The following is a 17,716-nucleotide window of genomic DNA, read 5'->3' as shown; positions in this document are numbered from 1 at the left end:
CAGGCACTTGTCAGCATCTGAGCTCTGGAGGGCACCCCATTCCCTGCATGAGATCCCTGCAGAGTCCCCAGGGAGGAGGAAAACAGCATCATCTGACCTGTGAGTAAAGTTACCACTTTGAGGGTCACTGGAAACCTCCCAGAACAACCTGTAAGGAATAGTCACTATATTAATAAGTTATTTTCTTTTAAGAGAACTTATTGTTGTCATTTTCTCTGGTCCATGAAACCTATTATGAAAGAATCTTGTGAGAAAAGAAATATTTAAGCGAGGTTATGGGAGGTCAGAAACAAGCATCTCTGGTTTCCATTTAAACTACAATTTAGCTGTAACTAAGTAATGCTTCCTATCTTAACAGGTGTTTCAAGAAGTATTTTATGTACCTTGTTTCATATTATCATCATAAGAACTTTACTGGGTACGTACTAGCCGCCTCACTAAAAAGATGGGCTCAGAACCTTGCTTGAAATCACACCGTTGAGTGCAGAATTCAATTCTTACCAAAGTCAACCTGTCTCAAGGATCTAGAGCCTGGTTCACTGCTCCCACACTGCCTCCCATGTAATGTCTAGGAGAGATCAGGTTAAAAGCTCACTCACTGTCAATGTCATATATCAAAATCCTGCTCCTTCTGATAGGAAATTTTTAAAATCAAGGAAACATAAAAGCAAACAATACAATTAAGCCTGCCATAATCTTTACAGACTGAAGAATTTATGAGAATGAGATAATCCATTCTATATAGCTGAATAAGTTATCTAACCATTCCGATGATAAGAGACTGACTTTTTAAAGTTAATAGCCAGTAGGGAACTGCTTAAAGACGTCCTTTTAAATGAGAATGCAGTTCTCTTCATGGTATTGCCATGTCTCTCTGTTCCCTTCAGTAAACGTCAGTGCCAGTCACTACCCTGCCACAGCAGAGCCTGCTCAAGCAAAGATTTTAAGAAAGAAGACGGAGTGCCTTAGAAAGGGTGGCAGTCTTAATCAGAGAAAATCTCTTTGTTGAATAATCACAAGTCATTTGATTAAGTGCTCTCTCTCCATGGCACTAACATTTTCAAGCTGAGGTTCAGGGCTGAATTGTCCCAACACTAATTAATTGGAAAACAGACGGTGATTAGAGAGCTAAAAAGCCATAGGAGGATAAGACAGAAGAGGTTAGTGGCTAAATTGGTTTCCTGTAGAAAGGAATCTTTCTTTAGGAGTCAGCTATAATACCCAGAGAATTATATTTCTGATCTCCTCACATAGGAAACTTAAAAGAACAGCAGTTGGGGCAATCAATTAAATAGTTTCCAGTAGACTTGGCCATGGCTGTCATTGCCAAGGTTGTCTAACCAGAATAGAGGACATTCCCTCCAAGTATGACTTTATTTTTCCCTCCCAGGTAAAGCTAAGTCTTAGAATCACCAGACAAGAGCTTTGCTCACTAACCATACTAGATATTCTAGTCATTCATCAAATAATTATTAATGGACTTTTCAAAAAAATAAGACTTGATTGATTTCATTAAGACTTTATATATTTAGAGACATTTTAGGTCCACAGCAAAATTGACAGGAAAGTACAGAGATTTCCCATATATCCCCTTCCCCAAACACAAACAGCATTCCACATTATCAAACTGTAGGGTATTTGTTAAAATTGATGAACCCACAATGACACATCATAATCATCCAAAGTCCATAGTTTATATTACAGTTCACTCTTGGTGTTGTATATTCGATGGGCTTAGACAAATGTATAATAACACATATCCATCGTTATGGTACCATGCAAAGTGCTTTCACTGCCATAAAAACCGTCTATGCTTTGCTTATTTATCCCTCCTCTGCCCAACTCCTGGCAGTTTTTACTGTCTCCAAAAAGCATTGCCTTTTCCAGAATATCATGTAGTTGGAATCATGCAGTATGTAGCCTTTTCAGATAGGCTTCTCTCACTTAGTAATATGCATTTAAAATTCCTTCATGTCTATTCATGGCTTGATAGCTCATTTCTTTTTAGCACTGAATAATATCCCATTGTCTGGATGTACCACAGTTTATTTATCCAGTCACCTACTGAAGTAAATCTTGGTTGCTTCCAAGTTTTGGCAATTAGGAATAAAGCTGCCATAAACATCCATGTGCAGGTTTTTTGTATGTACATAAGTTTTCAATCCCTTTGTGTAAATACCAAGGAGTGCAATTACTGGTAAGAGTATGTTTAGTTTTGTAAGAAACTGCTAAACTGTCTTCCAAAGCGGCTGTACCATTTTGCAACCCAACCAGTAATGGATGAGAGTTCCTGTTGCTCCACATTCTTGCCAGAATTTGGAGTTGTCGGTGTTCTGGATTTGGGCCATTCTAATAGTTGTGTAGTGATATCTCATCGTTACTTCAACTTGCATTTCCCCAGTGGCATATGATGTGAAACATCTTTCATATGCTATTTGCCTGAAATAGCAATTTCAGGCAAATATATTTTGCCTATATTTGTGTATATATTTTTTGATGTGGTATCTGTTAAGGTCTTTGACTCATTTTTTAAATCAGGTTGTTCATTTTCTTATTATTGATTTTGAAAAATTCTTTCTATATTTTGGATAACAGTCCTTTTTGAGATGGATCTTTTGCATATATTTTCTCCCAGTCTGTGGCTTGTCCTCATTCTTTTGACATTGTCATTTGTAGAGTAGAAGTTTTTTATTTTAATGAAGTCCAGATTAATTATTATTTCTTTTGTGTTTCATACCTTTGTTGTTATATCTAAAATGTCACTGCCATGCCAAAGCCCAAGGTCATCTAGGTTTTCTCCTGTGCTATTTTTTGGGAGTTTTATAGTTTTACATTTTACATTTAGGTCTGTGATACGTTTTTTCTTAATTTTTGTGAAGGATATAAGGTCTGTGTATAGATCCTTTTTTTTTTTTTTTTTGGCACGTGGATGTCAGTTTTCAAGCATCATTTGTTGAAAACACTATCTTTGCTCCATTGTATTGCCTTTGCTCCTTTACCACAGATCTGTTGACTATATATATATATATGTGGATCTATATTTCTGGGCTGTCTATTCCATTCCATTAATCTGTCTATTTCTTTTGCCAGTACCACGCTATCTTGATTACTGTGGCTTTATAGTAAGTCTTGAAGTCAGCCAGTGTGAATCTTTCAACTCTGTTCTTCTCCTTCAGTATTGTGTAGGTTATTCTGGGTCTTTTGCCTTTCTCTATAGATTTAGAATAAGTTTATTGACACACACATAAGCTGACATATTGATATTATTGAGTCTTTCTATCCATGAACATGGAATGTCTCTCCATTTATTTAGTTTTTCTTTGATTTTGTTCATTAGCGTTTTGTAGTTTTCCTCATATAGCTCTTGTACAAATTTGAGTTAGACTTACACCAAAGTATTTCATATTTTTGTGTACTAATGTTTATGGTATTGTATTTTAAATGTCAAATTCCACTTGTTCATTGCTGGTATGTAAGAAAGTGATTGATTTTGTATTTTAACCTTTTATCTTACAAACTTGCTATTATTGATTATTAGTTCCAATAGTTATTTTTTGTTAATTCTTTCAAATGTTCTGCATAGATGATCATGTCATCTGTGAAAAAGATGATTTTATGTCTTCCTCCCAATCTTTATAGTTTTTATTTCCTTTCTTGTCTTATTGTATTAGATAGAACTTCCAGTATGATGTTGGAAAGGAGTGGTGAGAGGGAATATCCTTGCGTTTTACTTGATCTCAGTAGAAAAGCTTCAAGTTTCTCACCATTAAGTTTGATTTTCGCTGTGGGTTTTTTGTAAATATTCTTTATCAAGTTGAGGAAGTTCTGCTCTATTCCTAGTTTACTGAGGGTTTTTGTCATTACTGCACATTGGATTTTGCCAAATGCTTTCCTGCATTTTATTAATATGATTGTGTGATTATTTTTAGCCTATCAGTGGGTCTTTAACATACATCTTCCAATTCATCCTTACATCACTGTTATGGTAATAATTTGAATATGCAAATATGATCATGCTATTTCCCTATGTATTATTCACCAATGACACTTCATCTTCCACAAGGTAAAAATCTAAAAACTACTGGCTTGGCAAAGAAGACCCTTCAGAATCTGGCTTTTGCCTAGGTGTTCAGATTCATATCCAGGCTTTTCTCCTATCCTTACAGATTACATTTCAGGTGAACTTAACTCCTTATAGCTCACTGAATTCCTGAGCTTGAAATGTCTTCTCCAGGCTTGTTTACTGGAAAATGTCTATATAACCTTCAAGTCTCAGCTCAGACATTTCCCTTCCCTCATACCTTGTTTGATGCTCCTCAACAGACTTGAGTTCTCATTCGGCATTGTGCTTATAGAAATCTTATAACAATTATCATATTGCACTGTAAATACATGTATATTTTTCTGTTTCTCCTAGTGTACTGAAAATTATTTGATAGCAGAGACCTTGTCTTTCATATTTTGGTACAAATATACAAGGCACCTTAGTACCTAGTGTAGAACCTAGAATAGAGGAGGTATTTCATTTACACCTAAATAGATGAAATAAAAAAAGGCATATCTTTGGATCCCATTGCCCATATACTTCTCCATTAAACCATGTGGTCTACTTTACATATAAACTTTCTCATTAAGTTTGGGTTCTGTTATGTTTGTGTAGCAGTAGCAAGAAGAGGATAAGCAAGTTTCCAGAAGGATCCTGGTAAAAATATTTGCCTTTACCTTACTCTCTTTAGCCATTGACCACAGACTACCAAACGGAGCTAGACTAACAAGGGTCAGAGGAATAAATAAGCTTGTAATTAGAGTGATATGAGTAATTGCTGGTATTTTTCCTGCTCATGTTGGAACAGAACAAAACTTTTCTGGATGTTATGGCTACTTCATGTTTCCATCTTCTTTCAAATTTATTCTTTCCCTTTTCCATTATTGTTTCACCAAATGCAATCTGCTAGATGGGACAAAGACTGTGGGACAAAGCCATTCTCTTCCCCTTGCCCAACCTTCTTACCCCTCACCCACTTTCACCTGAGAGGAAGCTTAGCCTGGACCATGCATCAGGCAGCTGTTGGCCAGAGGCACACTTGGAAAAAGCCCCTGGACTATAGTCAGAGTGGAAAAGGTTGATAACGGTTAATAAGTTGGAGTCTGGGATTGGATATAAGCAATCATTATCACCTATATTAATCACAAATTCTATTAGTCTAGAAAACCACAAACAAAATCCATTTAATCATGAGTTAATTTGTCACTCATCAGTTCAGCAACAACTAAGTGTCACATACAAAGTACAGGCTGAGTATAAAAACTGAAAACACAGTGCTGGGAGTTTGTGGTTTCTGGTAGCTGCAAAGCAGCTTGTGTGAGCCAGACCAGAGGCAAGGAGCTGAAATGAAATGAATTCACAGATCAAAGCATCTCAGAGAAATATCAAGAAACTAATAAATTTTATAAAGTTATATGTCTAAAAACTGTCAGTATGATCTTACAATGATTAGATAAATTATTTCAAAAGGCATTTGGTGTTTATTCATGCCTCTACATTCCCTCTTGTCCTCACTCCAGAAGTTTCATCAGTCACAGATTTTTATCTACATAAAAAGGTTTTCTTCCTGCTGATTGCTACTCTGTCAGTATATGAACATAAAATGGGGTATAATAAAGTAAAATAAAAGAGGGAAAAGTGAAATGCAGGCCATGTGGGTAATTCAGTTATCTCAAATTCAAGTATCAGCTTTGTTCTCTCCAAAGAAAGAAGAAATACAAGGATCTTGGCAGGACCTGCCAACAAAGTGACATGATTGATTCTTTTAATACATGAATATACAAATTTTAGAATTCAAAAATAGCATTTATTACTGCAAAAATTTAAATTTTCAAAGCACTTAGATATTTGTTTTATACTCAATTTCATAAAATCTCTCTGCATGTTTATTTGCCTCAGTCTCTCCCCTCAGGAAGCTCACAGCACCACAGAAGAATTATCTCACTATACAAATTATTGTATGAAGGCAGATAACATGGACTCTATGATAGTTCTAAAGTACAGAGTAAATGCTATGGAAATTTACAGGTAGGCAAGATGATTAACACATTGTGATAGGTTGAATTGTGTCCCCCCAAAATTCACATATTGAAGTGCTAACTCCTAGTACCTCTAAATGTGACCTTATTTGGAAATAAGATTGTTGCAGATGTAATTAGTTAAGACGAGCTCATCAGCGTGGCCCCTAATCCAATATTACCAGTGTCCTTATAAACAGGGGAAATTTGGACATACACACTGACCACCATGTGAAGATGAAGACAGAGGGTGAGATGGGGCTTCTATGCCTCAAATTGCCAGCAAACCACCAGAAGCTAGGAGAGAGGCATGGAACAGATTCTCCCTCACAACCGTCAGAAGGAACAAACCCTGCCAACATCTGCCCTCCAGGACCGTGAGACAATAAATTTCCATTAAGCCACCCAGTTTGGGGTACTTTGTCACGGCAGCCCTGGAAAACTCATGCATACATTCTTCCTGTCTCTATATTCTGATAGCTCTTTTTCTCCTTAAGCTCTTAAAAGTGTTTCCATCTCTGCTGCTTGACAGAAATGCCTTTTCAAAGAACTCTAATAAGTCTCTAATCTCCAAACAAACTGGCATGGCTTCTTGCCTCCTCGTCCTTGACCGTCTGTGGCATGTGGCTCTACTAACTGGCTGCCCTTCCCTGTGTTGAACAGGTGGGCAGGGGGCCGGTCTCTTTGGTGGGGTCCTCAGAGATGGTGCCTTAGTGCTCAGGTCCCAGAATAAATGTCACAGTTACGTCTGAAGGTGACTTTGGAGTTTGAAGAAAGAAAAAGCATCTTTTTTCAGTGAGAGTGGGAGGACAGGGTTAAATAGAATAATCCAGGTTTTCTCAACCTTGGTACTATTGATATTTTGGACTGGATAATTCTTTGCATTTTTTGCAAAAAAAAAAAAAATATTTTCAATTCTTTGCATTGCAGGATGACCAAAACCCACTAGATGCCAGTAGCACTTCCCCCCAGTTGTGAAAGTCAAAAATACCCACTGATGGGAGTGTGGGGATTGGGGGTGAAATTGCCCCAAGTTGAGAATAGCTGGAATAAGAATACTGAGACAAACAGCCAAGCAGAAGGCAAAGAACTAGAATATTTGAACCAGAAGAGCAGAGTGAAGTGGACAGATAGGAGGAGGGCCTAACTGACTCTGGAGAGATGCAGGTGGGTGGGGGACCAGAGGCTCTGCCAGTGCCCCTGGGCCTCCACTCGCATCCTTTCTCTTACTTGAATACTCTCTCTTATCAATCCACTCAATCACTGTCTGAGCTTCAAAGTCCAGATATGGCCACGTCCTCCAAGAAACTGTCCCTGATCACAACACACCTCAGAGCTCTTCCTCTCTCCCCTCTGAGTTCTACCAGGATGGACAGTCTCTGCCCCTCTTTGGACACTCAGCAAAGCGGTCATCTCTGGTTGTTGCTGAACTGCCTAAGTGTGAAGCTTCCTCCTCAGTTACATGGTGGCTCTGGAAGGTGGGATGGGGTCAGGTTTTGGCGTTGCCTATAGGGCTTTGCATTTCAGGGATGGCCCAGGTACCCTAGAGGAAGAAATGAGCGGAGTGTCCAACCATTCTGATTGGTTGAACTTTCTGATATATAGGGATCTCTGTACAGAGCCACCTCCTTCTGGATTTGTGTTATTCTGCCTTTCAGAGGAGATGGCAAATACTGCCCGGGTGGAATTCCTCAGCAGCAGTTCTCTGAAAATCCACAAAGAGACAGTCAGATTCAAGGGAACATGATGCCTCCTTTATCCCATCTACAATGCAGACTGCAGTCCACTGTGGCCATTTTTGTGCAGACGGCAGTCCATTGTGGCCATTTTTGTGCTTCTGGCATAGCTGAAGACTAGGACATTCTTATGAAGTTCTGTATCTGTGAGACCCGGCAAACAAGACTGCTGGGATCCAGGAGTTTCCTCCACTGGGCAGCCATCATTGCCCTGCCCATACAGTGCCTGGTTATAGTTATACACTACTGACAAAGTTCTGTCCCAAGCAGATACACAAGTCTCCAGACATCTGGAAACATTTGGGACTACAAAAGAAGCTCTACCAGCTATTTAGCATTAAGATTTTCTCTGCATCCATAGCACTTCCCTGAAGTAACCAACACCTCAACCACAGGAAGGACTCCTGAATGCCAAAATAGTTAAAGAAACAGATTCCTGCAGGCATCACCATTTAGCCCTAAGTAGTGCAACACTCATTATATTTTACGTAAAAGGCCCATTACTGTTTGGTCCTCAGGCTATGCCTTTATTCTCACTGCTCTGCACTTGCACCCCACTTTGATCTTTACTGCTTACAGTCTCCCAAACAGATCTGCCTTCTGTGTTCTGTTCCTTTTCCATATTGTTTCCCTGGAAAACATTCACTCACCCTTTGAGACACACTCCTGAAAGTTTCTTCCCCATTGAAACTTTCTTTGAATCCTGTAAACAGAGTAGATTCCCATTGTACTGGGCCACCTCTGTCCCCTCATCTGCCCCCATTATGTACTCATATCACCCTATTTTAATTACTTATTTTCCTGTGTCTCTTCCTCACCATCATCGCTTCACTTAACTCTGTAAACTTAAAGACGCAGGCCAGGCTGTATTAGGGCTGGTTCTACAAAAGCTGCTGTTTTCTATCTTTAGTAATGATCTATCATTTGAGAAAACATTTCACATATTCTAGGGCAAAGTACTGGAACATTCCACATCTTCTAAGCAAAGTACTGGAGAAAATTGACTGACATTAACTGAAGAATTTATTGTTTCTCGTTTCTCCAACTTTCATGGCATCAGTAAAACTACCCATGCAATTTTTAGATACATAACATTTACTCTGAAATGATGGATCAACATTAATTTGACTAAAGTGCATACTGTCTCAATTATATTAAAAATTATTCTTTAAAACTGGTGTATGGCATTTCAATCTTTTCTCAGAAATAAAATTCCTTTGTATATAATGAGGGAACAAAAATTCTTATTTTTGTAGAGGCGTGGATGGACCTAGAGACTGTCATACAGAGTGAAGTAAGTCAGAAAGAGAAAAACAAATATCGTACATTAACGCATATATGTGGAATCTAAAAAAATGTTATAGATGATCTTATTTGCAAAGCAGAAATAGAGACACAGACATAGAGAACAAACGTCTGGATACCAAGGGGGAAGGGGTGGGTGGGATGAATTGGGAGATGAGGATTGACATATATACACTATTGATACTATGTATAAAATAGATAACTAATGAGAACCTACTATATAGCACAGGGAACTCTACTCAGTGCTCTGTGGTGACATAAATGGGAAGGGAATCCAAGAAAGAGGGGATATATGTATACGTAGCTGATTCACTTTGAAACTAACACAAATTGTAAAGCAGCTATACTCCAACAAAAATTTTAAAGTAATAAAAAAATTTAAAAATAAAAGGAATTCATTTAAGCTTCTCAATCTACCTCTAAATGTTCAAGGATTTGGCAGTCCTGATTGCAGTGTTTATATCCAACTGGAATTTAATCATTCCTTTCAAAAATGCATTTTTTCTGATCATAAAAATTTTATTTGAATGATAGATTGTCATAATAACAATTGCTAACTTTAATTGAGCAATCTTCAGTATTATCATAAATGGCTTTATTTAATTCTCATAGCAACGCTTTGAGGTAGGTTGTCCTTAAATCTTACAGATAAAGAATGGGCAGCTCACACATGTAGTTGATTGTCCAAGGTCACACAGCTGGGAGGGGTGGAGCTGGGATTTGAATCCATCAGTCTTGCTCCAGGAGGCCTACTCTTACCTTCTACCCTGCACTGCATTTACACTGCCTAATTTGCAATCCAATAATTCTGCAGTCCAGCTGCTAATAATACTTTAATGTGCCTGGCCCTGGACAGTTTGCACTTTTGGCACACATAATAGACAAGTCTGGCAACTCATGTGCTTACTTCTCATATTACACATAAATAATCTGTAGCTCAACTATGTAAAATGACTTGCCTAAATTCAAAGCTAAAAAGTAGCAAAGCTAGGACATCAAGACCAAGTATTGTTACTCTTAGTTCAGTGCCTGGTCCACTCCACCACAGGACATTTAGAAGAATTAAGAAATTACGCATAAGCATATACATATACACATGCCAGTTTTACCCAATTTTGAGACCTTTAAAAGTACCATGAAAAAGAGACATTAAATGGTAAGAATTTGCCACTCTTGTTTAACTCACAGGCTGGATTTAACCATATGTTAAAAAAAAATTGGCATCAACGCTCAAAATTGTCCCTTCCTTCCCAGGAATAAGGGAATTTTTTATTTGCTGGATCAATTAATACTGTTCAAATGATGTTTTAAAGGTACTATCAACATATGATTTCTTATGTATGATAAAAATGAATCAATTCTTTTTAACTTAAATTAAAAAAAAAACGATGCAATTTTCTCTGCAGGTTAAAGATGCTCATTCTCAAGGTCATTCAAAACTCAAATTGCTCACAGCACAACCAGAATGCTTGCTCAGATTCACTATTAGACTTACAGAGTCTGTGTCTGCTGGTGAAGAACACGGACTGCATACAAATGATTTCACCTCTGCAGCACAGAATTTAAATCAGGCGAGCAAGAAGCCAACTAGTCCCCCAAATACATGTTAATCTGCTTCCAGAACAAACCCACAGACTGAGTAAATATTTTGCTTGCATCAGAATTTCACCATATCAAACATAAGTTCAAATGAGGGGATTGTTAAAAGCAGTTGATTTTATAGAACCACTCAGCATTTATTATAAGGAGCTCTGCTCTGTTCATCTCTCATTTACCCCTTCATTGAAGAATAACTGATAAACAACAAAATGTATATACTTAAAGTGTTCAATTTGATACATTCTGACATAAATATACATCCATGAAACCATCATCACAATCAAAATAATAAGCATCAAAATCCATCATCCCCCAAAGTTTCCTCGAGACCCTTTGTAATCACTCTCCTCTGTCTTTCTCTGTCCCTCCTTGATTTCTATCAGATGGAGTAGTTTGAATTTTTCTAAAGTTTTCTATAAATGGATTCAAATAATATGCAGTCTTTTTATCTGAATTCTTTCACTTTGCATAATTATATCTTGCATGGATTGAAACATTCATGTTGTCTCATGAATCCCTGGTTAATTCACTTTTATTTCTGAATAGTATTTCATTGTATGGATATGCCACAATTTGTTTAGACGTTCATGTGCTGATGGACATTTGAGTTATTTCCAGTTTTTGCCTTTTACAGATAGAGCTGCAATGAATATCTGTGCATAAGTCTTTATATAGACATACACTTATTATTCTCTTGGGTAATTATGGAAAATAGCAGTGGTTGGATCATATGTTAGGCAAACGTATAACTTTTCTTTAAATAAACTGCCAGAATGTTTACCAAAGAAGCTGTACCATTTTAGATTCCCACCAGCAGTATATGAGAGTTCCTGTTATTCCACGTCCTGATCTACACTTGGTATGGTCTATCTTAACTTTTAGCTCTTCTATTAGAAGTGTAGTGGTATCCTGTGCTTTTATTTTACATCCCCCTAATGACTAATGATAGCAGATATTTTATCATGTGCTTATTCTCTATTCTTATTTCTTCTTTAGTAAAATGTCTGTTGAAATCTTTTGCCAATTTTTAATTGGGTTGTTTGTTTTCTTAGAGTTCTGAAAGAGCTTTATCTAAAACAAGTCCTGTATCAGATGCGCAATTTTCAAATAGATTTTCTCTCAAACTATGTATTGCCTTTTCATTCTTTTGATAATTTTCTTTGAGGAGAAGATGTTTTAATGAAGATGTTTTAATGAAGTTCAATTTGTCAATCTTCTCTCTCATGGATCATACTTCTGGGAGAAATCTTAGCTTAACCCAAGCTCACAAATATTTTCTCCTATTTCTTTTTCAGCAGTTTTATAGTTTCAGATTTTACATTTATGTCCATGGGTCCATGATCCATTTTTGAGTTAGTTTTAATACATGGTGAGAGGAATGGATTGAAGTTCTTTTTTTTGTTTTTTATCTTAATATCCAGTACCATTTATTGAAAAGATGATCAATTCTCCCTGAACTGTCTTTTCAGCTTTGTCAAAATCATTGATTTTTATATGTATGAGACCTTTGCTGGATTCTGTATTCTGTTCCATTGATTAGCTTACCTATCTTGATGCCAGTATCACACTGTCTCAGTGACTGTTTCTTTAATGTGACTTGAAGCCCCGTAGGTAGGGCTAACTCTCAGATTCTGCTTAACATTTCCAAGGATGTCTTAGCTATTCTAATTTCTCTGTATTTCAATATGAATTTTACAGCCAGCTTGTCAGTTTCCACAAAAAGCTTGCTAGGATTTCTATTGCAGTTATTTTGAATCTACAGATAAATTTGGAAATAACTGATATCTTAACAATATTGAATATTCTGGCCTTTGAACAAGGAATTTAGGTCTTTAATTTAGGTCTTTATTTTCTCTTAATATTTTGTATTTTCAAATGCATAGATCTCTCATATCTTTTGTCAGATGTATCTGTAATTATTTCACATAGTTTGATGCTATAGTAAATTGCATCTTAAAATTTCAGTTGAACAATCTTCTAGTCATTTTTGTATACTCAATCAGATTTTCCACATAGATGATGATGGAGTTTGGAAATGAAGACAGTTTGTCTTCTTTCTTTCAATCTAGAGGGCCTTTTATTCATTTTTCTTGCCTGATTGCACTGTCTTAGAGCCTCTAGTGTAATGTTGAATATAAATGATGAAAAGTTGACAGACTTGTTTTACTCCTGAATTTGGGGGTAAAGTATTTGATCTTTCACCATTAAGTATGATATCAACTGTAGGTTTTTCATAGATGCCCTTTATTACTCTGAGGAAGTTTCTTGATGTTCTTAGTTTACTGAGATTTGTTACCCAGAATATATGTTGGATTAGGTAAAGTATTTTCCTGCATTTATTAATCTGGTAAATTACATTGTTTGATTTCTGAAGGTTAAATCAACCCTGCATTCTTGAGATAAACCTCACTTGATCATGATGTATTATACTTTAAAAAATTTTTTAGATTGAAATTACTAAAATCTTGTTTGGAAAACATATTCATGACAGATATTGGTCTTCATTGGGACATTTCCGGAAGTATCTTTACCTGGTTTGCCTCATAGAATAAATTAGGAGGCATTTCTTCTTTTTCAATGTTCTGGAATGATTTGTACAGAATTTATATAATTACTTCTTTATATAGTTGGCAGAATTTCCTGGTAAAACCATCATAAAATTTCCTTTATGAGAAAGTCTTTAACTAAAAATTCAATTTCTCTAATGGATTCAGGTTATCTATTTTTTCTTGTGTGAGCTTTTACAGTTTGTATTCTTCAAGGAATTTGTCCATGTCATCTCAGCTTTCAACATATAGACATATTGTCTTTAATAATATTCCTTTTAATATCTGTAAAATCTATACTGATTTCATCTCTCTGATTCGTTATTTTGGTAAATTGTGTCTTCTATCTTCTTTTCCTTATCCAAATCTACACGCGTATTAATTTTATTGATTTTCTCAAATAGCCGGTTTAAAATCTTGATGAATGGGAAGAAATGTTGAAGTATGGGAGGGAGATAAAAGGATAAGTATAATTTTCATAAACAGAGTCTTATGGACCTAACTTACCTAAAATGAAAATATTTTTAATAGCAAAAAATAAAAACACCCTTTCAAGGATCCTTGCTCTTTCCAGTAAGAGACAGCCAAGTATAATGGTTATAGGCAATGGATTCTGGCACCAGACTGTCTGTATTTGTGTCCTGCCTCTGCCTCTTATTAGCAGTTTGAGCTTGGGAAAATTATGCCTCAGTTTTCTTATCTGTAAAACACAGGTAATAATAACACCCATCCCATAAGATTGTTGTGATGATTAAATGTATCATTCGTATGTGTAAAATGATTTGAAAACTTCTGGCACATGATAAACACTTTGTGTTATCCCTTATGATAAGTCAAAGGATCCAGAAATGATCTGCCATATGTAAGCATTTCATATTGCAGATAAGCACAATTTTTTTTCTTTCCCTCTTCCTTCCTTCCTTCCTTCCTTCCTTCCTTCCTTCCTTCCTTCCTTCCTTCCTTCCTTCCTTCCTTCCACTCTCTTCCTCTCTCTCTCTCTCTCCTTCCCTTTCTGCCAAAAAAGTAAACTAAAAGTTCAAAGACATAAACTGGCCACAAAGGAAAATTTACTGTTTGAAGAGAACAAATTCAGATCCTACAACACGCCCATCTTTCTCTTGCGCATATCCCTAGAAGGTTTATGGGTGTTGTTTAGAAATCAGAAATCGTCATATCTAGTGGGGCCTTAACTTTGATATAACTATCCCTCCTAGGCTCACAAAAACAGACCTAATTTCAAATACTGTGTCACTATGTTCTCTGTACTTATAAACCACCAACTTGTCCCTCACAGTCAATATTTCAAAACCTACAGTGTATTTCCAAGATTGTTTCACCATCCAAGATAGGCATCAAAATCCATGCTTCATTTCTTGGCTCAGAAAGTGTGGTTCTTTGGCTAAAACCTCTTAAACAGATAACGAAAATGAGGCTGCAGAAGTGATATGCTCATAAGTTTACTCTTTTCCTTTCACAAGGTAAAGCTTATTGGATTCACGTTTTCCATAAAGCAAATGTCCTCTTATAAATCATTAATGGAAACAAAAAGAACATCAAATAAGATAGTGATGAATATAAACAATGTTTTGGTATTTTCACAGTTGTCTGGATAATAGATGCCAGGCAGGATGAATAACAGATCTGCACATCTGAATCCCAAGAAGCACACCACCCTGATTCTCCCAGTCCCCAGCTTATATTGTAGAATATCATATACCTTGCATCTGGCCCCGTTAAGCAAAAGCAGAGTTGTACAACACACCAGAAAATTATAAAAGCTTTTTTTCATGAGGTATTCTTACTACTTGGTGTTTAAAACTATTCAATAAGAGTGCAAATCAAATACCCAAATGTTAGAGGCCTCTCCTGATAGTAACCTTCATGTTTATTGATCCACTGGATTTAAGTGGACCATTCAATATGACCAGGAATTTGGAAATCTGAAGGGGAATATGGAAGCACATTCACTTACTGAATAGGACTATCCTTGATCTTACTTGATTGTTGACACCTAAATCTATTCATCCTATAAGCAGAGAGGGGGTCCACAGTGCAATCTGCCTGAGGAAAAAAAATAAAAAGAGATGAATTTATTCATACTAAAGTGTGAATGACTACACTGGTCATAGCATTCTTTTACGATCTAGGAAAAGGGAAGCAGCCTCTATGAGCTTCCATAACCTCTCCTATCCTGCCACCTGAAATATAGCCATCATTTCCTCCTGCTTGTTCTTGAAATAACAGGCAGTAATTTTTTTTTATGGCTAGAAGAATACATCTCTTTCATGTACACAATGGCTGAATTCTGTTTCCTGAAACTCAAGTCAAACACTTAGTTGTCTCAAGGAAAATACTTTGAAGATATGCTTTTCTCCCTAGTAGGTGACAGCTTTTACTTCTAGATGTCACTATTTGAAAAAGTAAAGAGAGAGTAGAGATTTTTGACTGACAGGGTGAGTCCTCAAAATTGGACCAGTACATTCAGCCAGGTGATTTGCTTAAACTCTCACCAAACATATTTCATGCAAGCCTGTTCCCACCTCACCTGGAGATAACCTTTCTTCTCTCTCTCTCTTGCCAAGGGCCAGAACTCAAAACACACCTGCTCTACCCCAAACCTCAATAATGTATTCTTTTCCAGAACCATATGTAAGTTGTTATTTCTCTCTCTCATCCAGGTAAATCTGTTTCTTCTGCAGCTGTCTCATCTTCATACTAAGATAGTAAAAATCCAAGGTCTGGTGGTACACCTTCACCATTTGCAATGTCCCCAGACAACCTTTCATTCATTTATTAGTAAATATGCATTGATCATTGCTCTTTACTAGGTACTAGGTTAAGCCCAGATAATAAAAAATGTTACAGGGTACCTTCTCTCTTTACCAGGGGCTCACAGTCAAATAATAGATCTCATGATAAAGAGGGTAAGTACCTATTAAGTATCAAGTTCTGCTCTAGGTGCTATGAAGTTGACAGTGAACATAAGAGATAAAATCCCTACTGTTGTGGAGTTTATATTCCAGTGAAAAGCTTTACAATACAAATTATACAAGGCCTTAAAAAGTGTTACATTCTATGGAGGAAAAAAAACTGGGAAGAGGAATAGGAGAAATCAGAGGAGTACAAACTTAAATAAAGCCTGGAAAAAAGCCTCACTGAACTGGTAACATTGGAGAAAATATCTAAAGGGAGAGCAAGCTAAGGGGATCTGTAGGAGAAGAGTGTTCCGGGAAGAGGAAAAAATGAGTGCAAAGGCCCTGAGGCAGAAACATGATTAGTGCATTTGATGAACAATAAGGAAGTCGGTGTGGTTGGGTCAGAGTGACCAAAGGAAGAGAACAGATCATGTATATTTTTTACAGTCATTACAAGTGACTTTTAGACTAAGATGGGGCTTCATTGGAATGATTGGAACAAAAGAGTAGCAAAATCTGTTCTTAGCTTTGAAAGGCTCATTCAGCAGAGGAGCTGAGTAGAGACTACATAGAAAGGGTGAAAGGAGAGATTGTTTAGGAGATTACTGCAGTAATCCAAGCAAGGGTGGGTAAGGGCTAGGGTTGAGTGGTAGAAATGGAGGTAGTAAGAAATGGTTAAATTCTGGACATATTTAACAGATGGAACCAACATGATTTCAGTACAGATGGGTGTGGAGTGTGAGAAAAAGAGATGAGTCAAGCATGACTCTGCGTGTTTGGCCTGAGCTAGTAGAAAGATATTTCTATTTACTGAGATGATGAAGCTTGTAAATAGAGCATCTAGGGTGGGGATGGGAGAAGATCAGTAGTTCGGTTTTGGATTTTTCACTCATCCTGGTGGAAATGTCAAGTGGGCAATTGGACAAGTGAAGCTGAATTCAGGGGAGAGGTCTGTGCTGAAGAGATGCATTTAGAGGTTGTTGGCATTTGGGTGGAATTTAAGGAATGAGTCTTGATGATATCATCATGGGAGTGAGTGTACATAGAAAAGAGAAGGATTTGTCCATCTCCAGGGGCTGCATTAATTCTGAGGTACATATCTCATCTCTTATATTCTTCAATCTATTGCAAAACTGATACTTTTGTAAAAGAAAACAAAAGTAAATTATTGGAAAAGGGAAATGGAATAAAAATAAAGACATACAAAATACAAGCCCACATTTTTATTATTAGATTCAGCAAATGTAAGATTACATTTCAACAATATAATCAGAAAAAAACACAATAAAGAAAAGATGACCAAAACTACACATTGTTCATTGAAATCATGGATATAGGTGATTAATAAGAGCATTGCACTTGTACCTTTTTACCCTTTTGCAATTTTAGTCAAACAAAACATTATTAATGAAATAGTGATTCCCCATTTTCAGAATCTCTACATATATTTTGAATATACACTGTAGATATCTATGTATAACTTTTTAAAGTGATAAATGAGCTTGCTTCTTGCTGTTAATATATCTCCTCTAGGTTGGATTAATGACGACAG

General features: G+C 36.6%; 1 protein-coding gene across 1 annotated transcript in view; it reads right to left on the bottom strand.

The window, feature by feature from the left end:
* LOC309643622 (uncharacterized protein) overlaps window positions 1–17,716 on the bottom strand; it is a 462,372-nt gene that overhangs the window by 188,433 nt on the left and 256,223 nt on the right. The window contains exon 5 of the mRNA XM_082426456.1: window positions 15,222–15,310. Coding sequence (XP_082282582.1) covers window positions 15,222–15,310 — 89 coding nt within the window. The remainder of the gene's footprint in view (window positions 1–15,221; window positions 15,311–17,716) is intronic.

This window comes from Balaenoptera physalus (assembly GCF_965194825.1).
Source record: "Balaenoptera physalus genome assembly, chromosome: 15".
Classification (NCBI taxonomy): Eukaryota; Metazoa; Chordata; class Mammalia; order Artiodactyla; family Balaenopteridae; genus Balaenoptera; species Balaenoptera physalus.
Note: the sequence above shows the minus strand (reverse complement) of the source record. Positions and strands in the feature narration are given on the sequence as shown.